This window comes from Wyeomyia smithii, chromosome 1 (genome assembly GCF_029784165.1).
Source record: "Wyeomyia smithii strain HCP4-BCI-WySm-NY-G18 chromosome 1, ASM2978416v1, whole genome shotgun sequence".
Taxonomy (NCBI): Eukaryota; Metazoa; Arthropoda; class Insecta; order Diptera; family Culicidae; genus Wyeomyia; species Wyeomyia smithii.
This window is the reverse complement of record NC_073694.1, coordinates 25,103,424-25,122,487: the sequence shown is the minus strand read 5'-3', so window position 1 is coordinate 25,122,487 and position 19,064 is coordinate 25,103,424. Positions and strand designations below refer to the sequence as shown.

The following is a 19,064-nucleotide window of genomic DNA, read 5'->3' as shown; positions in this document are numbered from 1 at the left end:
TCTATGTGTTTCAATATTTGGTCAAAAGCTAGAAAAATCATAAAACAAGGGTATAAAACTGGGCCAAATGTTCGTAACCGTTCGGTCAGGCCGCGATAAGTTTCTGAATTATATTTTGATGCTACCAGTTCCGTGTTGTGAGAGCCAGCGTGTACAAAGGTTTAAAGCTCTCACCTATTGGGGCAATTCTGATTCCAGTTACAGTGTGAAAATTCTTTAATAGCCACCAACTAAATGGCGTACAAACTCATCGCTAGAGGAATCATAAGGCATAACACACACTCACGATTATGAAAAAACAAAATCATTTTGTTGAGTCTGAAAATACCATAAACTTCATCTGACTTAAAAAGAAAGCTCCTGGAAAATGTATTCACTTATCTTAGATATCGAACAGGATTAAACAGATCAAACATTTCACCAGCGTTTTCTGCCACTCGCACACGGACCGGCATAAACAAACCATTTCTTTGTTGATAATTGTCGCTCTCTCGTTTCTGCTTCTCAGCAGACCAGACAAAGAAGAAAAGGTTTCACTACTATTTCACACTGCTATAGACTCTCAGACACATTACGCTCTCCGCATGCACACAACCATGTCTGAGAAAGATCACCAACACAACACTACGATTCGAAGACAGCCATTTTGAGAGCAATAAATTGTAAGAACACCGGCAATAAAGTATCTATTTTTTTATTCGTAATACACTTTAAACACACTGGACCCTGAACAAAACATGCTCAACCATGACTACAACACGAATTACGCCCTCCACATATTATAAATCACGACAAAACGCGACAACTCCGGACGCAATAAACGAAGACAAAATCCGCTGCAAACGACGGTGGCGTAGTACCATTCCTTATGCTTATTCAGCCATTTCATCGATTAATCTTCACGGCACTACGATACACATCAAGTGAGTATTTCGCAGCACACACAACACAACACACTTTCCCGAATAAACTCTTTTCGCGGTAACACCTGTAACTTACACGCACTATCACATTGAACATTTTATTTCCCGAAAAATCACGCGAGCGAAAATTTTGACGTCCGAATCCGGCCATCTTGAAATGAGGGTTATATCTTGTTGTGATAAACTCTTCATAGGCAACACTACCGTTTATCTCTGGTGCGCCCTGGTCGTTATTGTAAAAATGATTATTTAGAAATAGATGAACATTTCACACTAGTAGTAGTTGTGAAAATTCTCATAACTCTTATCTTTATCATCTTATATTTCTGAAAAGAACCGATTTCATAATCTTCAGCTCGAAATGTTGCTACAGAATGCTGATGATCACACCACCACCGGTAGCATCGATTATTTTGTTGGCCGCGTATAAAATTTGCTCTCCGCTGTGCCCTCCAGCAGCTGTGCCAGCAAAATATCCTGCAGCGTACAATGGTTATTGTTGCTGCCGTGTGCAGAATAAAGGTAACATGCTCCGCGGTGCCTGGAAGTTGACTCGTATGCAGCTCTCGTTTCTCAATGTCGCGAACCTTTAACAGCTGCACCGCACTCGCTACTGTGGAACAAACTAAACCGAAGCTGAATTTTCCACACGCAGTCTTTTGTATCGAGTTCAGCGTAGATTTTTACCATTAAGGCGTGGCCACGCAGCTTAGACAAAGACAAATAAACCAAAACACTTTGTTGAGTCAAAATATGTAGGCAATGGAATTTATTTCGTCCATGTTATTGTTATCTGTGCTTGGGAAGCAAGCCAAGAACAAGGGAAATCAATGGGAAAGCTTGACCTTGGAACTTTTCACCTTTTTCCACCATTAAGCAGTAAAGCAACAATGTTGAACATAATATCAAAAAATTGTTACACATTTTATCTATCCACCGACATATAAATGACTAAGATGCATTAAGTCGTTCGCTTGCTATAACCGTTTGAAATCTGACGCAACGTTTGCCAGTTTTATTTTCATTTTTACAAAGTGTAATCTAGTATAGAAAACAAAGACGTAGTCCTACGTCAAAAAAATTGACAGAATCTCCCCGTCCCAACAGGTCAACTAATATTTGCTTCTAAGAACCTAGACTATTTTGATGCCTTGAAAGTGAAGCTTTTTCGGAAAGTTCGTAACAACCTCCTTTATCAGACAATTAAACGATCTGCTGTGAGAATGTTATTAAAACTGATGTCTTGAAGGAAAACATGCTGGCACAGACAACAGTACTGCACCGAGCCATGTATGAGAAGACGGTCGCTCGTCGTCAGTGCAGTAGCACTCGATTACCATTTGTGTGCAGTCAAGCCAAGTGGAAGCAATGTAGCTGCTGTCGACGTACAGTGGTGCGGATTACAACTGAACGGATTTTGACCACCAATGCTTTGATCAAAACGACGACGGTTGCCAAAGCATGTAATACAATAATTGGCATATCATTGTACATTGTCCATTGAACAGTAAATTAGTAAAAAGTTCAGTTGAAATCCATTTTTTCTAGTTCAGTTTCGGAGCTTTCACAAGCTCGCTTTATATAGCTGCAACAGATGTTTTCTCATTGTTTTAAAGTGCTTGTTGTATTACTACCCCTGAACAGATTTCAAATACCGATGTCTTAATTGGAATATAATAATTAAAATATCTTTTCAACAAAAGTTGTGTTAAAAATCCTTGCTTCCCTGTTGCTCATTTCGTTTTGGTTGTCGTGACCAGTAGATGGCATTTGAACTGCAACCGTAGTGATTTTCAGATCCATGTTTAATGATAAAAACTTCTTTCAAATTCCTAAAATTTGAAGTTGCATTGGGTTGCTGTCTTTTTGAATTCTACACTCTGTATTTCTCAGATTTCTTCAAGGGGCTATATACCTTTTTAGTTTTCAAAAAACCGGAAAGAATTTTGTTACATTATCTCCAAATACAACATCTTGAGAACATTTCCACAAATTTTCATAAAGATCTGAGCAATAGGAAGAAAGTTAGAGCGATTTGCAACGCGCCTCGCCACGGCCGCATAAGCTAAACTTGAAACTTTACACGCGATTATCTCGGAATAATTTTTTCCGGAAAATGACTTTGCCGTGATCCTGATTGCGGGAAAACTACTGAACCTAGGATTGGGCGATTTTCAGGGAAAGATCGATCTTTAGGATCGATTTAACCTAGAGATCTTATGATCGATCCATCTGAAAAATCGGAGCCGCAGAATCGATCTCTATTGAATCGATTTTTAAAGAACTTTTTGTGTCGCTGTGAAATTTACCGAACCAAGCACCATTTTTTTTAAATTAACTTTGGTATTAACACCAGTGCACGTGAGAAAGAATAATCTATTATTCATGAAGAATCCAAGTCACTTGAATAGTCGCCTCTCGTCACTGACGGGATGAGCAAAATGTTATATTAGAGAATATGAGTGGAACTTGGCTGGTGACAGCTGAGTCAAGCAGTCCAAAATCCAGCCGACTCACCATCTGCAATATAAAAATTGTTCTCTGTAATAAGCCCCTATAACAAAAAATCCCTAAACGCGATTACTCGAAATAATGTTTTTGGAGCTTGGTTCGACTGTTGTATTATGGGCAGGAATGGAATGGACTATATGGAGGCACGATGATGTTATAACCGCACGCAACCATTCAAAAGCCGATAAGATAACATTAGCCGGAAACGATACACGATACCTGACCTGACCAGAAACGGTACACGGTAGCTTGAGCTTGAGCTTGAACGAACCAGGACTATGCTATCGCTGTCAAATCTCATATATTTGCTGCGTACCCAACATCTCAACGGTCTGCGGTTCGCCTGACAGATACCAGAAAAGTCCAGCAAAAAACTTGAAATGGTTGCCGGAAGAACTCTTCACTCTCACATTAGAAAGGAATAGCATGATGTCATCCCCTTGGAACAACCGCACATGACCAGAAACGGTACACGATACCTGACAATTACTCAAATTCGCATCTAGAAAAAGTTCTGCACGTTGAAAAATAAATAAAATTTTCATAAGATCGAAAAAATCGGATCGAAAAAAAGCGAACTTTTCGATGTTTTCTGGGCTGAAAAATCGATCTAAAAAATTGAGAATTGGGATTTAAATAATCGATCTTCCGTAGATCGATTCAAGATCGACCAATCCTAACTGAACCGATTTCCTTCATCTTTTTTTAATTTTCTTTAATTTTCGTAATAAAATTCGCCGGTCCTTGAACGATCGCTTTTTGAAACAAAAAAAATTTTAATGCAATTTTTTGCGCTCAAAACGTGCATTTTTTGGGAAAAACGTTCCCGTTTGCACTGAAAACAAAATACTCATAAAAGCGATCCCAGCTTACTTCTAAACTAATGAAATAATATAAGTTTTTTGATTTCGGTTGATCCGCTGAGTCTCTATCAGGATCACCGCAAGCCTCTGCAAAAAATAGCGTTTCGGGGAAACGGCCATTACTCTAGTAATAATTGGTATATCTCAAAATCAAACGTATTTTCTTGTTGTTGATAAACTGTACTTTCAGAAAAATATCACTTTGATGCAATGAAAATGGTGCTATGCACTTAAAAATAAATTCAAACTTCCCTCATTTTTCTCGACCAAAAAGGTATATAACCCCTTAAATGACCAACTATAGGCTATTTAAAAGACAATAGAAAACCAATATGTTTCGCAAAGATTTTTAAGCAGATAGTTCAGATAGCTCGTTTAAGCTGTACTGATGGTTATATTTTTCCAGTTAAATAAAGTTAATTCAATATGACAATCCTAGTTGCATTACGCGGTTGTGGCATAGAGAAAAACCAAATTATATGCATCTTGACGTTAGGTTTTAAACATTCATATTTTTCAATTACAAAAATATTACATCAGCATCTGCAAGAAACTTTTTAGATACTAAACATATAAACACAACCTGTCATTGCCGGATTTTAATTGAACAACATTATGCAAACATCAATTGGAGAGGTTAATGTTGTTTATCAAACCGAGCTAGGTTTATTTTTGAAGGAAACAGGCAGATGATTTTCAAATATGGCATTTTGTTGCTTGTTTTTTTATTGGTATCTCAAAACTAATAATTTTTTTTCTGGTTCTGCCTAATGAATTAATATTTTAATTGGCATAAAATAAAACAAGAATGAATGTTAACATGGTCATAAATTTCAATGTCAATTTCAAAATTTTTGTAAATCTAGATTTTCCACTAAAAACAGCAGCTCTTTATCGTTACTTTTCCAACGAACTTGTAAATGCAGGTTTTTTTATGTGACATCTTTGCTAAGCAGTTGTAAGAAACTGACAATGATGCTGCTTTGGAATCGGCGAGTGAGCCAACTTTCACTAGCGCATTTGAAGACGAAAGGAAGTTTACTTCATACTAATTCGTTCTTAATTAAGACCTTTATAAGAAATTGCCTTTTCGCATGTTGAATAAAATTGACTGCACTAGAATGAAAGGTATTCATGTTCATGTTAAAAACAGTATTTTTTTCTTCTTAAATAGATGTCTGCAAATAAATAATCAGATTTTTTTCTGTTATATGGCCACCAATGAACTAGTTTTAGGATTGTAAGTCGTTAGAGGTGTCGCTTGATGAATTTAGGATCAATAATCTGGAAGTATCCGGAACGCAACGGGGACAGCCTTTAACGACCTAGACACTTGATATGCCCCTTCCGAGTATAGTATAGAGGTATAGCACTGCTAGTACTGCTTTGATTATGTCTATTAGATTACTGGAACTTGTTCCGGTCATATCTCCAGAACCGTCTTACTGATTCCGGTATTCCATTTCGGCAACATAATGGACAAAATGCTTTTCTTTTGGTGGTTGTTGAGCTTGAATTGGTTAAAAGCAAAACAAGAAAACTATAAATTATGTTTGAACATTACCGCTCGTTTTTGGCTTATGTGTGCCAAAGTCGAACCGTGCCAAAACTGAACCGTTTCGAAAGTGAAACGTGGTCCAATCGAATAAAGTCTGAATTCTCTAAATGATATATAAAACTTTCGTAGTCCTACGTCAAACATGCGGTCGTGTCTTGGATACCACCCTCGTATTATTTTGTTCCCTCCGGTACTTGTATAGCGTGGGTGCTTTTTCATGACAACCGTACCCGCATATGTGCAATAGTTTTTATGTAAATTTTTTTATGTTTTTTTTTCTCCGTATGGACTCATCACTGCGACCAGAGACACTTGTTCTATTGTGATTTTACCCAGGTGTTTTCTGTACTCCGCACGTCATATTATTGGCAGTATCACTATTGAAGTAAATGATACCCTTTTTTTATTTTTGTATCCGTGCTTATGTGTGAGATTTTACCCTTTCGTTTCAAGCTCACTGCTCTGCTATATCGAGCCTCTCTCTCTCAATCCTACCAATATCGCCACATTATAACTCCCTGGAATAAGATTTCACCTAACGTTCCTCTCTGGCCAGGTTTATTCTAAGAGGGACTTATTATGTCACGAGGAAGGAGTCTTATCGAAACCTCGTTCCCCGTGCCAATATATGGACTTATTTTGTCAGGAGAAAGGAGCTTTAGCCCTCGTTCCTCCTACCAACACTGCGTCACAATCACAATTCCCTGAAGAGGCACTCAATGCTTTACCTGTGGACAGTTTTATTATAAGTAGGACTTATATTTTGTCAAGAGGGAGGAATCTTATCGAAACCTGGTTCCTCCAGCCAAGACTGCGCCATAACCACAACTCCCTGAAGAGAGCTATCATACGTTACTCAGAACAGTTTTATTATTTTTAGAATTAGATTTTCAAAAACGTTTATCGTTGTTATACAATTTTTAAACGAAGTTTAAAAAACTGCTCGAAAAGGCTTGAATGACCGTTCGCCCATATACCGTACATGGGCGAACTATCATTGAACACCTTTCGAGCAGTTTTTTTATTCTTCATTTAAAATTGTAAGGACAACGACAAACATTTTTCAAAAATCACGTTTTGTTACTTATCTCTTTCAAATGACATAGAAAAACTAGTATAGCTTTAGGACCCAATTGAAAGAAAATGAGTATCCAGTTTTCCACAAGCGGTAATGGCGGACAGTGCACGCAGCTCCGCGCTGATCTAAATAAACAAAGGTGTTTTTTGAAGTTGTTATGCTACGTTGCAAAATTTTTATGTTTTTCACTTCGTTACTGCAATTGAAAACTACCCGACCTACAGAAAACGTCAAAATGGGCTGCGTGCACTGTCCGCCATTACCGCTCGTGGAAAGCTGGATAGTTCTTCAACCTAAATTTTAATTAAACGTTTTCATAAAGAATACAGTCAGGTTACGGCGAATTAAGTGGAGAGTACGATGATATAGTTTAAGGCAAATCACGTAGAGAGCACGATGGCTTAACAAAACAAAAAAGCAGTTTGCGTCACTGCAATGAGCCAGTTTGTAGATTATGATGTGTTAAATTATTTAAGTTAAGCCACAATGTCGGACCAATCACATGTTTCAGAAACCTTTCTGTGAATTTCTCGGTTGAGCTTAATAAGCAAAGTTATCCTGCAGTACTTCCTGTCCTAAACTAGTTCTATGGGACGTTAGAACCAATGCCAAAGCGCAGAACGCGCGTTCAACGGACACCTGATTGGACGGGGTTGCCATTACAACCTAGGCAACTTCGAAAAGCTCAGGGTGGGTCTCACGTCGCTTCAACCAATAATCAAACACATCGAAAGTGTGATTTTGTCTCGGCTCTGCATCGATAGCTTTTAGTTGTTGCTCAAATGAAGATCCATTCAAGTTACCCGACTGCGAAAGAGTACCCCCTAGAAGATCTGTGAAAAAATTATCGATGTGATTGCTATTACTGTGATCATTGTGTTGACACTGGTGCTTGCTGATGGTTTCACACTTTTTAGTCGACTTCTGGTGTCTTTGATACAGTCCTATGTAAATGGACGAAGAGGAAATTAGAGATCTCACCCTCAGACCATTTTTTGTAGGCTTTAGTTGAAACAAAAAGAACGTTTTTTTTCTAAACCAATTATGTTTTTTGTCAACACTACTTTAGTTTATTCCATGAAAATCCAAATGCCTCCAACTGAAATTTAAGATTTCAGATTCTATTGGAATTTTGATGAAAAGTCTTGGTTCATACTTACGTACTGTTCTAACGACAATTTTTCCATCCAGACAGTAGGACACAGTTATTCCGAGAATGCGGCGATTGAAACGGGACGCTGCATCGACTTTGAGTGAAATAAGCTTGTTTGCCATTTCGGTACTAAGTTCCGCTCGTATCTGATTCGCAACCGCGTGGGTTATTGTCTTTACATTATTCCGGTTAACGGTAATACTAAGGGCCGGCCGAGGTAATCGGGTCCAGTAATTGTTTCATTCCTTTACACTCAACGAAACATAAAGGCAATTGATGGTAAGTGACGAGCTTAACGATTGAATCCATAAATAAGGCCGTGTCGATTCCGATAGGCTTTTTCGGAATCACCTTTGCTTTTTTGCGACATTGATTTCTTGCAACAAACCGCAACTTTTGGCCGCCTCTGGATGCAATGCTCGAAAGTGTCTGATCATCTTACTCACATCCAAGGTGTCCTGGATGTAGGTACATCGGCTGCTGATATCCACCCGTCCTTTATTTCCATCGCGTTCGATAAAGGACAACGAGATTTCCTGTAAATTTTTCCGTCCGATTTTTTCGGGATATTCCAGCTCCCGCCATTCTCAATCCAAAGATTTTCTACAAGGATTTTCTTAAACGATTTTCACAACGTTGATTATCACCGACACTAAATATCACTTTCAAGAGAATGACAGAACAATGAGGTGCATGAATAATGAAGATTTATGCATTACACAACATTGGTTGCCAAATTTCATTGGAAACAACAAGTAAATGGTAATTCTTAGAGAATTTGGTTTTTCTTTAAAAAAAAAACGCATAAAAATTACAATACTGTATGAAATCTTTATTTGAGCCGATAAATTGGTTTATGCCATTTACTTTCTAAAGATAATTTCATTCAAATGTTGGCCATGGCTACGTTTTAAATGGTCCATACGAAAAGTCCAATTTTGGGTCACTTTTTCGAGCATTTCGGCTGGTATCTCACGAATAACGCGTGTAATGTTGTTTTCCAAGACTGGAATTGTTGTTGGATTATCGAGACGAGAGACTTTTTTTCCTCATCTATAGACGAGAGACTTAACGTAGCCCCACAAAAAATAATCTAGCGGTGTTAAATCGCATGATCTAGGCGGCCAATTCAACGGTTCATTTCGTGACATGAATTGCTCACCGAACTCATTCCGCAATATGTCCACTGATTCGCGCGCTGTGTGGCACGTTGCTCCGTATTGCTGAAACCACATGTCAACAAGACCCAGCTCTTCCATTTCCGGCAAAAAAAATTCAGAAATCATCGCGCGATAGCGAGCGCCATTGACCGTAACGTTGCGATTTTGATCATCTTTGAAGAAGTAAGGACCAACGATGCCTCAAGCGTGTAAACCGCACCAAATTGTGCATTTTTCTGGTGGGTTCATTGGCCCCTTGTATTGCCTCTGGTTGCTCTTCGATCCAAATGCGGCAATTTTGCTCATTAATATACCCATTGAACCAGAAAGGAGCTTCGTCACTAAAGACAATTTTTCGGTAAAAAAGTGGATTTTCGGCAAGTTGTTCTAACATTGACATTTCACGGTCTTCCACTACACTGGCTGATACGGCAGCAATATTTCCTTCTGTACGCACTCTATGTATACGTGTTGGTGGGTTTATGTTCAACAGAGTATAACTGGTTTGAAATTTCGTCACAATAGCTTGAATAGCTTGCTTAGTAGGTCGATTATGACGACCATAAAATGGTCGTAATGCGCGAAAACATTTTTCACAGAGGACGAATTTTGGTAAAAAAATTCGATTACTTGTAAGCGTTGTTCAGGCGTTCAGGCGTTCAGACTTATAAGTCTGTTCATGGTGAAATGGCAAACCAAACTGAGTACATTAGACTTTGACAGCTGTCAGAATTCCCGTGTGAACTGTCAAACCTGAATACACGAAAAACCAAATAGCTAAAAAATCACTCTTACAACCACTGGAAACAAAATCTTTTCATCCATTCGTGAAAAAATATCGAAAATCCAAAGCACTGTCCTTAACAGTGCGCTTCTATACCCTGTTTGGCAGCGCTCTATCATCACTTCATACCGTACCGGTCCCTGCTAAACGTGCTAGAGAAATAGTAGACGGGCCTCCGGGAAGCATTGCGCTCTCAAATTTGACAGCCCGGTAACAGCGCTGCTAAAGGTTTATGCTGGATGAAACGTCAAACAGAGACGATAGCAACGACCGGTGTGAACACGGGTGAGTGAGCGAAATAGCCGCGCTGTACACAGTCGCCATAACAACTTAAGCATATGTCGTTTCGTTTTCGCGGTGTACTACACTTTTTCCGTGCTATACTTTGCAGCTTCAAATAAAACATTTTCAGTGTCATTGCATTGGTATGCGTAATAATGGGATAGCTGTCAATTCGTTTTGTTTTGGTCATAATCGCATTCGTCATTTTGTCTCGTTTCCATTTCATATATCCATCTCGCAAATGTGCTGAGAAAATTTACCTGACACTTTATCACGTGGAACGAAAACCAAAACAAACCAGTTTTGACACATACGTGTGAATGTGTTGGTAACTTCCTACAGCACACTCTGCTTTTTTCGGGTGTCATCAGTGACAGAAAAAGTGTAGGGAGAGACAGAAAAAGGGTAACACGAAAAATCAAATAAAACATTTTCGGTGTCAAAAGTGTCATTTGAGTGTCATTTGAGTGTAGTACACCGCGAAAACGAAAACGACAATAGTTTACAGTTCCAAGCGAAGTGAAAAATTTGACAAGTGAAAAAGCGTAAATTTTCACTTGCGAAATTTGTCCGTTGGTGGAACACGCAGGTATTTCACCAGCCTGCAGTTTACAGTTTGAGTGAAGCGAAATTCACGAGATTACACTCCGAGCGAAGTGAAAATTGGCTGCAACTGATAGAATGTAAACGTACGCCAGTTTTCGCTTGCTGCTGCTTTTTTTTACTAGCGTTTGCATGCGTGACTTGGGATTGAAAATTTGCTAACCTACAGAAAACGTCAAAATGGACTGTGTCGCTCCGTAAGCGATATTTTTACAATTGAATAATTTAGTGGCGCTTAGAAGCGAGAGAAAATATAAGATATCATAGCAACAGACCATAAGTCACGATCGAGCTGACTAGGAGCATGCTAGGTCCGCGCGAGACCTCTAGAATAGAGTTATGCTGAGGAACGTGAAAACGGTCTCACGCGTAGTATGTGTATTTTAAGAGTTTTGTTTAGTTAGGACTTTAGGATAAGCCACTGCCATGTGAAGGGACCAAGGCGCATAAGAAGTATACTTTCTCTTTCTAACGTTAGGACTTAATAGGAGAATGAACAAAATTTGTAATGTGTTCAATGGAAGGACCCGTTAGAGCCAGAAGGAAAATGAATAAATTTCCTCTAATTTTAATGAAAACTCTGGCATCTTAAGCATTGGCGTAGCCAGAGGGGGGCAGGAGGGGGTTCGTAGCCAGAGGGGGGCAGGAGCGGCAAAAGTACCGGGCAAATCCACCTGCATCAACTGGTTTGGAGTATTGGAACCGAGCTGTGACAATTCCTTACCTTGATTCTCTTGTAACCTCACTGGAAACACGGTTCGATGAAGATAGTGCACTTGCCTACGCGTTGTCCTTGCTGCATCCCGCTAACGTAATACGCATGTCGTTGGAAGAGTTCAAGCGCAAAACCGAAAATTTCGTAATTTTTTATGAAGTTGACAATTTTGTTGGAGAGTTGGAAGTTTTGTATTAACATTGCAGCAGTATGAGAGTAGACCGTAAGAACTTGGAAGAGTTGGATCTTATAGACCTGCTAGCTAAAACCCGTTCTTTCTTCCCTGCGACTCAGAAAGCAGTTAAAATTGCACTTGCTCTACCATGGAAACATGCACGATTGAACGCTCGTTCAGCACATTACGTCGGGTGAAAACCTCGCTGAGGTCAACAATATTTGAACAGCGGCTGAGTGCTCTCTGCTTGCTGAGTGTTCATCGGCAGATGGTCAACAACAATCTTGAAAATACACATGAACCGCTTCCGGGACGTTTGACGTTTGATGTCCGAAGATTTTATTGAGAATCTTGACTGTGTCTTCAATCTTCACGTCCTTGGGAAGCTTTAACAGGATGTAGTTGAGATAGCGGCTGTGCGAATGAGTGTCCAGCTTCCGGAGAAGTAAACGTACCTTCGCCGCATTATTCAGCTGGCCTGCATCGTTCTCGAAGAGGTCCTGGTAGTGGTTCAACAACAACGTCCGAACGTAACTCCGTTTTCTTCGTCGAAGACAAACTCGATGATGTTCGAAAAGAGGGAGTCCAAAATCTGCTCCGGGCTTTGATACTGACGCTGCTGCTGCTGCTGCTGGACCGCTATCCGCTGTAAAATTTGGGTCATCTTGTGGATCATATCTTGAATTCCCGGTTGCAGCTGCTGATCAACTCTATCTTCTGCCATGTTCGTGGATTCTTGAGATCCTCGTCGCCAAAATAATATGTCCGAAGGTTTGAATGAACTTAAGAGTTTTTAGTAAAGAACATCTATTTATATTCACGGTTGGACAAAGAATAATCAAATTTTCCACTCTGATGTCAAGGACAACTGGTTGCCTTGATGTAACAATCACTAAAGACTAGTATTTATTTCTATTTTTCAAAACACACTACAGTCGCTTTTACGCGGGGGATACGTGCCGCGTAAAAAAAAACGCGGGAATTCCGGAATCCGCGTAGAAAAACGTGTAAATTTCGAAGTCCGCGTAAATTCCAGAATCCACGTAAAAAAAGCCGCGTAAAAAGCGACCTTAGTGTACCATTTTTTACTTCTAAAATTTTGAAGAGCTTGTCCCCCCCTATTTGAAATTCTGGCTACGCCCATGATCTTTAGGGATAGTTATAGATAAGGATTTTTTCGAATAGTTATAAATCGCGTGTGTAACTTGTAGTGTTAAGATGACTTTTGTAAATTTGTTAAATAAAGTTAAGTTTCTTCCAGTACAACAAAGTGTTCTCCTTCAAAAAAGCCAATTTCAAAGTACGACATTAGTCGGAAAATCGACTTTGGCAATTTTAACAACAACTTCTAGATAAGGAAGTTTCAGGTTGCGTGAACTGTCCGCCTTTACCGCTCGTGGAAAGCTGGATAAGGGAAGAAATTAACCCTAAAATTTCTAGTTGCACCCCTTTGCTGACTCACGCTAGATATGCTCGAACTCTCTTTTTTCGACCAAATTGAATAACCCTTGTTATCATTAATTTGTTCATAAAATCTGTCATTTTTCAAGACCAAATTATATCCTTGTGATTGAATTATTCAATTCGCTATCAAAGCGAACCTAGTACAGAATATTATTTGCAATTTAGGACAGGAAATAATTAAAAATGTCTTTAATCAACGTACTTTTAAGGTAAGTAAATTCCTAACTTACCGAGCTAGCGGCTTAAGCTCAGCATACTTTCAACCAACAGATCCACCCTTCAACCGGCGGTGCGTTCTTCCGTCGCCCGATCACTCCACACGGGAACCACCCACTGCTTTCACTACACTCCAGTGCTGTGCGCGGAACCACTAAAGAAAAAGAAAAAAATCGATCCCCAGATCCTGAAGCAAAGAGAAGAACGCAAACGAAAGCGACTGGAGAAACAAATACGCCGGCTGGAGAAAAATGCCCGCCAACTGAAACCAATCGAAGAGCTGGAAGTCCCCATAGAACTGTTGGATGAACAAGACAAGCGAAAACGAACCGGACTGAAGGTCAGTACGGAGGAACAGGAGCAGCGGATACTGTTGGAGAAGCAATGGGCCAAGTATAAAATGCAGGAAAAGTTGGCAGACTATCAAGCGATCGATCGAGTGCTGGCAGCACAAACGAAAGCCCTGAACGAATTGCGCTTGGAGTCGGAGGAACTCTATCAGCAGGCGATTCAACCAGATCAAGCGCTGTTGCCTTTAAAAGTTGAAGGACCCGTTTCGACACCACCCCTCACTGGTTACGAGATGCCCGATGGAGAGTATATTGATGTGTCGAAAAAGTGGGATTGATTGGGACGTTTGTTAGTGCAAAATAAAACAAGCTTTTAGAAATCTACACGGGTTTGACTGTATTAGTTGTTACTTTAGGGTGGTGAAGGTGTGTGCTGCTTTGGGACTGGCCGCTAGTTTGGCCGCCTGGTCGGTTCCAATGACCGCTGAAAGCCGTAGCAAATCGTACTTGGTGTAGAGTACAGTAACAGTCATTGCACTGGCATCGATTCCATCCTTCCGGTTCTGATAATCGTTGGCCATCAGGTTGATCATCTCTGCGTAAAACGACGGATAGGTTGGCAGTTGGTAGAACACCAAATGGCGGATTCCCTTGATGCGAGGACGACGAAAGAAATGCGACCGCTCGGAATACAACATGAAGTGAGTGCTACCATGAAAGAACATATCTCGAGCTCGGGCAATTTTGGCATCCTTCGAGTACTCGCAGATTTGTACGAAACTTAGTTCCTCCTTCTTGAAGAAATTACGCAACCGGACGTAGTCAAAGTAGGACGGAACGTACAACAGACAGCGTGCCATCGTAATCGATCGAAGCTGAGGCAGTAGAACGCTTGTGAAGTGCATGAATTTGGCATCGAAAGATTGCTCCAAGGATTTTACGTCAACGCGGTGAAAGGTTTGGGGCACTTGCACGACCACATGCCGAATAGAACCACTTTTTACGGGATTAGCGATCCGAACTTTTCCTCTATAGTTGACACATTTGTTGTTGAAGATCGATCGAAATTCCGGTAGATCGTGGGAAGCCAGTAGAATCGTTTGCCGGTAGAATCGGGACCAACCGTTAAGGCACCAGTAGCGAACCCGGGAGAAGTCCGAGTGCTCGGTACTTTGCGGCTGCCGATGAAGATGGTCTATCAAGTGAATCACGTGATCCCAGTTCTGGGCGAGACAAATTTCCGATTGATCCATAATTAACAATTCAATCGAAGCAAGGAAATCATAATCCCGTTCCGATTCGCCTTCCGCTCCAATGGTCATGCGTAGCCCTAGGGGTGAAGCCACAATTAAATCCGAGTTGTAGTATTTAGTGTACAGTTTCATTGAACTTTTGCTGAACGAGATTCCAATGCGAAAGTTATCGTCCGTATTTCCACCGAACGTACGCTCGTAATCTTCCGGCTTTGGATTGTGCTTGGGAAAGTACAACGTGTCACCGCCGTACTCCGTCTGAAAGCGTTTGTAGTTGGTAACGGCTTTCGAATCGTCGCCAGCGAAAAGTTGTTTCAGCATTTCTACCACTTTAAGTGCTGCGCTTCGGAACGGTACTACTATTAGCACCTTAGGACGAACCAAACCCTGATCCCGGTATTCTTGAATGGGAACGTCCATTTTCAATTTATTCTTTTTTCCTTTTTTGCTGCGGGAGGCGGCTTCAGCTAGTTTTAAATTATGATGCATTATTTTAGATGTGGCCTTCAGTATGTGATTCAAAGCATGCAAACAGTAGACAAAACGGATTTCCTCACCGTTGTTTAAAGTCCTTGCCGGATAGTATAAATCCTGATAGTTGTTCAGCACCGAAAAACATTCCGTTTGAAGATCGTTAAAAAACGGAACATCCAAGTGACGTTTAATCTTCTCCTTTAGATGCAACTCACCGCTGGAATCTAGCAGCTTAGGAATCGTCCCTTCGGAAGCGTAAGTTTCGTCATCCTCCAAAAGCAGGCTGTTTTTTGTTTTGTCCCTACTATCTTTAGGGATCTCCACCATCAATTGACCTAATTTTTTAAATTTGATGGTACTTTTCTGCACCACAATCGGATCGGCTGACAGTGATTCCAACATTTGATTACTGATATTGAAGCTCACGTGGGCCAAATAGGGATCACCTTGAAGAGCTTGTTCCTCGTCTTCTGTTTCATGACCGGACTCACCAGATTGAGAGCCACTTTCGCCATCGGAATCCTCACCACTTTCCGCCTCCATTTGTTCCTCCTCCTCGTCACTTTCACTCTCATCACTTTCGATCGCTTCCTCCCGTTTACCGGCACCTTTGCGACCTTTGTCCAAAGTTTTCATCAGAACCTCAAAATCATCTTCACGTTCCTCATCCTCCGCCGCGTCACTCGATAGTAAACCATCTTCAGCCAGTTGGTCCTCATCCGTTGGACCATTCATCTTGGTCTTGTATTTCCGTTCCGCATCCTGCTGCCTTCGGAGAGCCTCATTTGCCTCCTTGCTACGCTCGATGTGTTTCAGGTTTTTCTTGAAGCGGGAAACTGGTGCCCGCTGGGCACGTTCCTTGCGTCGTTGCTTTTTCACTGCCGCTGAGAGAAACTGCTGGCTACGGCGTCCGCGACCACCGGGTGGTTTGCGTCGGTTCACCATTTTTCTTGGAGAAACTTTATTTTATAGACAAATTCACGATGGATTCGACGGTATAGAATAAGAAAAAAAAAAAAACAATAATAAACAGCGCCACGCGTTTTTCGATACCCTCTTGAAATTTTTTTCGATTTTTCGATCGACTTCACCGATTTGTGTCGTCGACAAACCAGTTATAGACCATCGCACGGCGACGTCACGCATTTGAGTTTGACAGCTACTGGTAACTTTGTTTACCTTCGGACGATGCAGTTTTGGTCTCAATTATAGCAAATCATTTCAATTCTGACCAAAATGCCTTGTGAATGTTGTCCGTGAGGTGCCAGTACATTAAGAACAACTGGTCGGCGTGCGACCAGACCGTGCCAAGCGCCAAACACATTGTTTTGAGTAATTAGCATTTGAAGTTTGACCACCCATAAATTTAGAAAATCTATAACGAGCGTCTTAGCAGAGTGATTGAGATCAATCAGGATGATTGATCTCACCCATAAATTAATCGTGTTTGAAATTATTGTTAATTCAATGCAAACATGTAATGAGCAGGGCTTAATGAATGTCCTTTTATCATAAATACACGAAAAAAAATACCATCCACAACTTTGTCAGAGACACTATACCGATAAAATCAACCGTTTCGGCCCTAAAAATATTGTTTATCCTCAAAAAATGGTGGGCGATCTTACCCCGCTGGTGGGCGGGCTTACCCCGCATGAAAAAGATCTGCACATTTTCAATGAATTTTTAAAAATTGAAAAAAACTGGAAAATAAACAAAAATATTTCAGTTCTTATTTTTTAAATGCGGGTATTGAATAGAAGAACCTCTTAGCGAAGAAAAAATGAAATTGCAGCCGCAACTTTTTTTTCTATAAACAGAATTGCTTAAGGGGGCGGTCTTACCCCGCTTACCCCTAGTTTTTTCCTAGGTTCTGTAGATTATTGCCAGCGTAGCCTTATATTTGCGCAGTCTTTCTCAAATTGTGTGCAAATTTTTGCTTGCGGATCGCATTTTTTTCGAATTGCGGTAGGTGTTTATTTTTTAGATATCAAGAAAAAAATTCCGGATTTCGAGCAGTTGCATACATTTATTTATTTGAGCCTAATGATCTCGAACGCAACTGGAGAAAGGTCTTTATCGAAGATGAAACTGATTGAAAATAGGTTGCGTACGACTATGAAGAGTGAAAGGCTGTCAAACTTAGCATTGTGAGGTTGAGAGTACAATATTCTGAAGGAACTGATTGTTGATTATTCAATCAATAAGTTCTCTGCAAAAAAAAACTCGTAAGAAAAAATTCTAGCAAATTTTTGGTAACTTTTCAATGAGAAATAAGTGTTTTTAACTCGTACGATAAAAAAACGGGTTTGTTTTATTCTGGGGCCCCCACTGTAAACTGGGCCCCGGGCCTCCACAATCGTAAATCCGGCTCTGACAGTCGTATTAACGAGCTGTCCGAAGCGGAGAAATCAGTTACTGATTAAAATAAAGCGCAAAGTTAGCCATGCTTGTCTTTTCTCCTCAGTAAACCTCTAGAGTGCAGGAGAACATCTTGCACTGCGGAGACAACTGCCGTCACACTAAAGAGCAAAACAATACGCTCATGCTAGAAGAGAGCGACAAACGATTTTTATCTGTTGTGCTACCTGAACGCACTGCGGTCTTTCGAGACAATGAACTGTAGTGTACCTTCTCACACGTGTGGACATCACGCACAATAATTACACTGCAGAGCTATCTGCGGTGCGTTTCACAGTTGATTTCTTGAGCATGGCAGAAGAGGAAAAGAGATTGGGAGAAAAAAAATAGACTGCGTTGCTCGTGCCGCTCGTGCCGGTCGAATTTACTCTGGTGGAATTCGCTCGTAGCTACACGAGGACTACATTTTTGCCCGGTAGGTTTTTTTCACCTTCCGGACTTCTCGCCAGTGGACACTGTTGTGCACTTCTGCGTTTTCTCTGTAGAGTGATTCACCCCTCTTGTTTCTATCAGATGTGGGGTGAGCTGGAAGTGTGTTTGTCTCTCTGTAAGCAGGTTGAGACACTTTGGAGTGAGAAAGAAGCAGTGTGGTGTAAGCATTTGCTACACGCAGGCACATACTGGAAGGAAAGTGCGCGGTGAATTTTTTCTCCTCTCTTTTCACATACTGAGGAGAATGACAAGCATGAAGTTAGCTTTTAAATCACAAACAATCACTTTATTTAGATACCATGTCTGTGTTCATGGTTCACTCTGGTCGAACGCAATTTCGTTCTTTTTACAAAGTGCAACAGAGATTTTTTACTTTACCACGCCTATGAACTGTTCAAATGATTCCATTCTTTAATGGAACATAGTTCAGCAGTTTGCAATCCACTGGTGCTAATAACTCAATTTTTAAGAAAATGGCGCTAGGCTCGGTCTGGTCGCACGCCGACCAACTATAAATCGTGCAGCATTTGCTCCACCAGAAAAAAAGTACAAAGTCCAAAATGTAAACAAAGTCAGGAAAATGAGGTTATAGAGATTCAGTGAGATGGTCTATCGCTTTCTGACATCACAAAGGCGATGACCTGAGAAATTAGCGGACAATGTTGTCTATTGTCTTTCAATTTTTAAATCACAAATTAAAACTGTTTGA

The 19,064-nt window shown here is 40.5% G+C and overlaps 2 protein-coding genes across 2 annotated transcripts; one reads left to right on the top strand and one right to left on the bottom strand.

Moving 5' to 3' along the window:
• Window positions 1-13,318: 13,318 nt before the first annotated feature.
• Window positions 13,319-14,159, top strand: LOC129723100 (39S ribosomal protein L40, mitochondrial). Its single transcript, XM_055677072.1, has 2 exons — window positions 13,319-13,478; window positions 13,540-14,159. The coding sequence occupies exons 1-2, from the start codon at window positions 13,453-13,455 to the stop codon at window positions 14,111-14,113; spliced, it is 600 nt and encodes a 199-aa protein (XP_055533047.1). The 5' UTR covers window positions 13,319-13,452; the 3' UTR covers window positions 14,114-14,159.
• LOC129723090 (U3 small nucleolar RNA-associated protein 25 homolog) lies at window positions 14,147-16,566 on the bottom strand. The gene has a single exon (XM_055677060.1). It carries the CDS (start codon window positions 16,445-16,447, stop codon window positions 14,183-14,185), a length of 2,265 nt encoding a protein of 754 aa, XP_055533035.1. The 5' UTR covers window positions 16,448-16,566; the 3' UTR covers window positions 14,147-14,182.
• Between the last annotated feature and the right edge of the window lie 2,498 nt (window positions 16,567-19,064).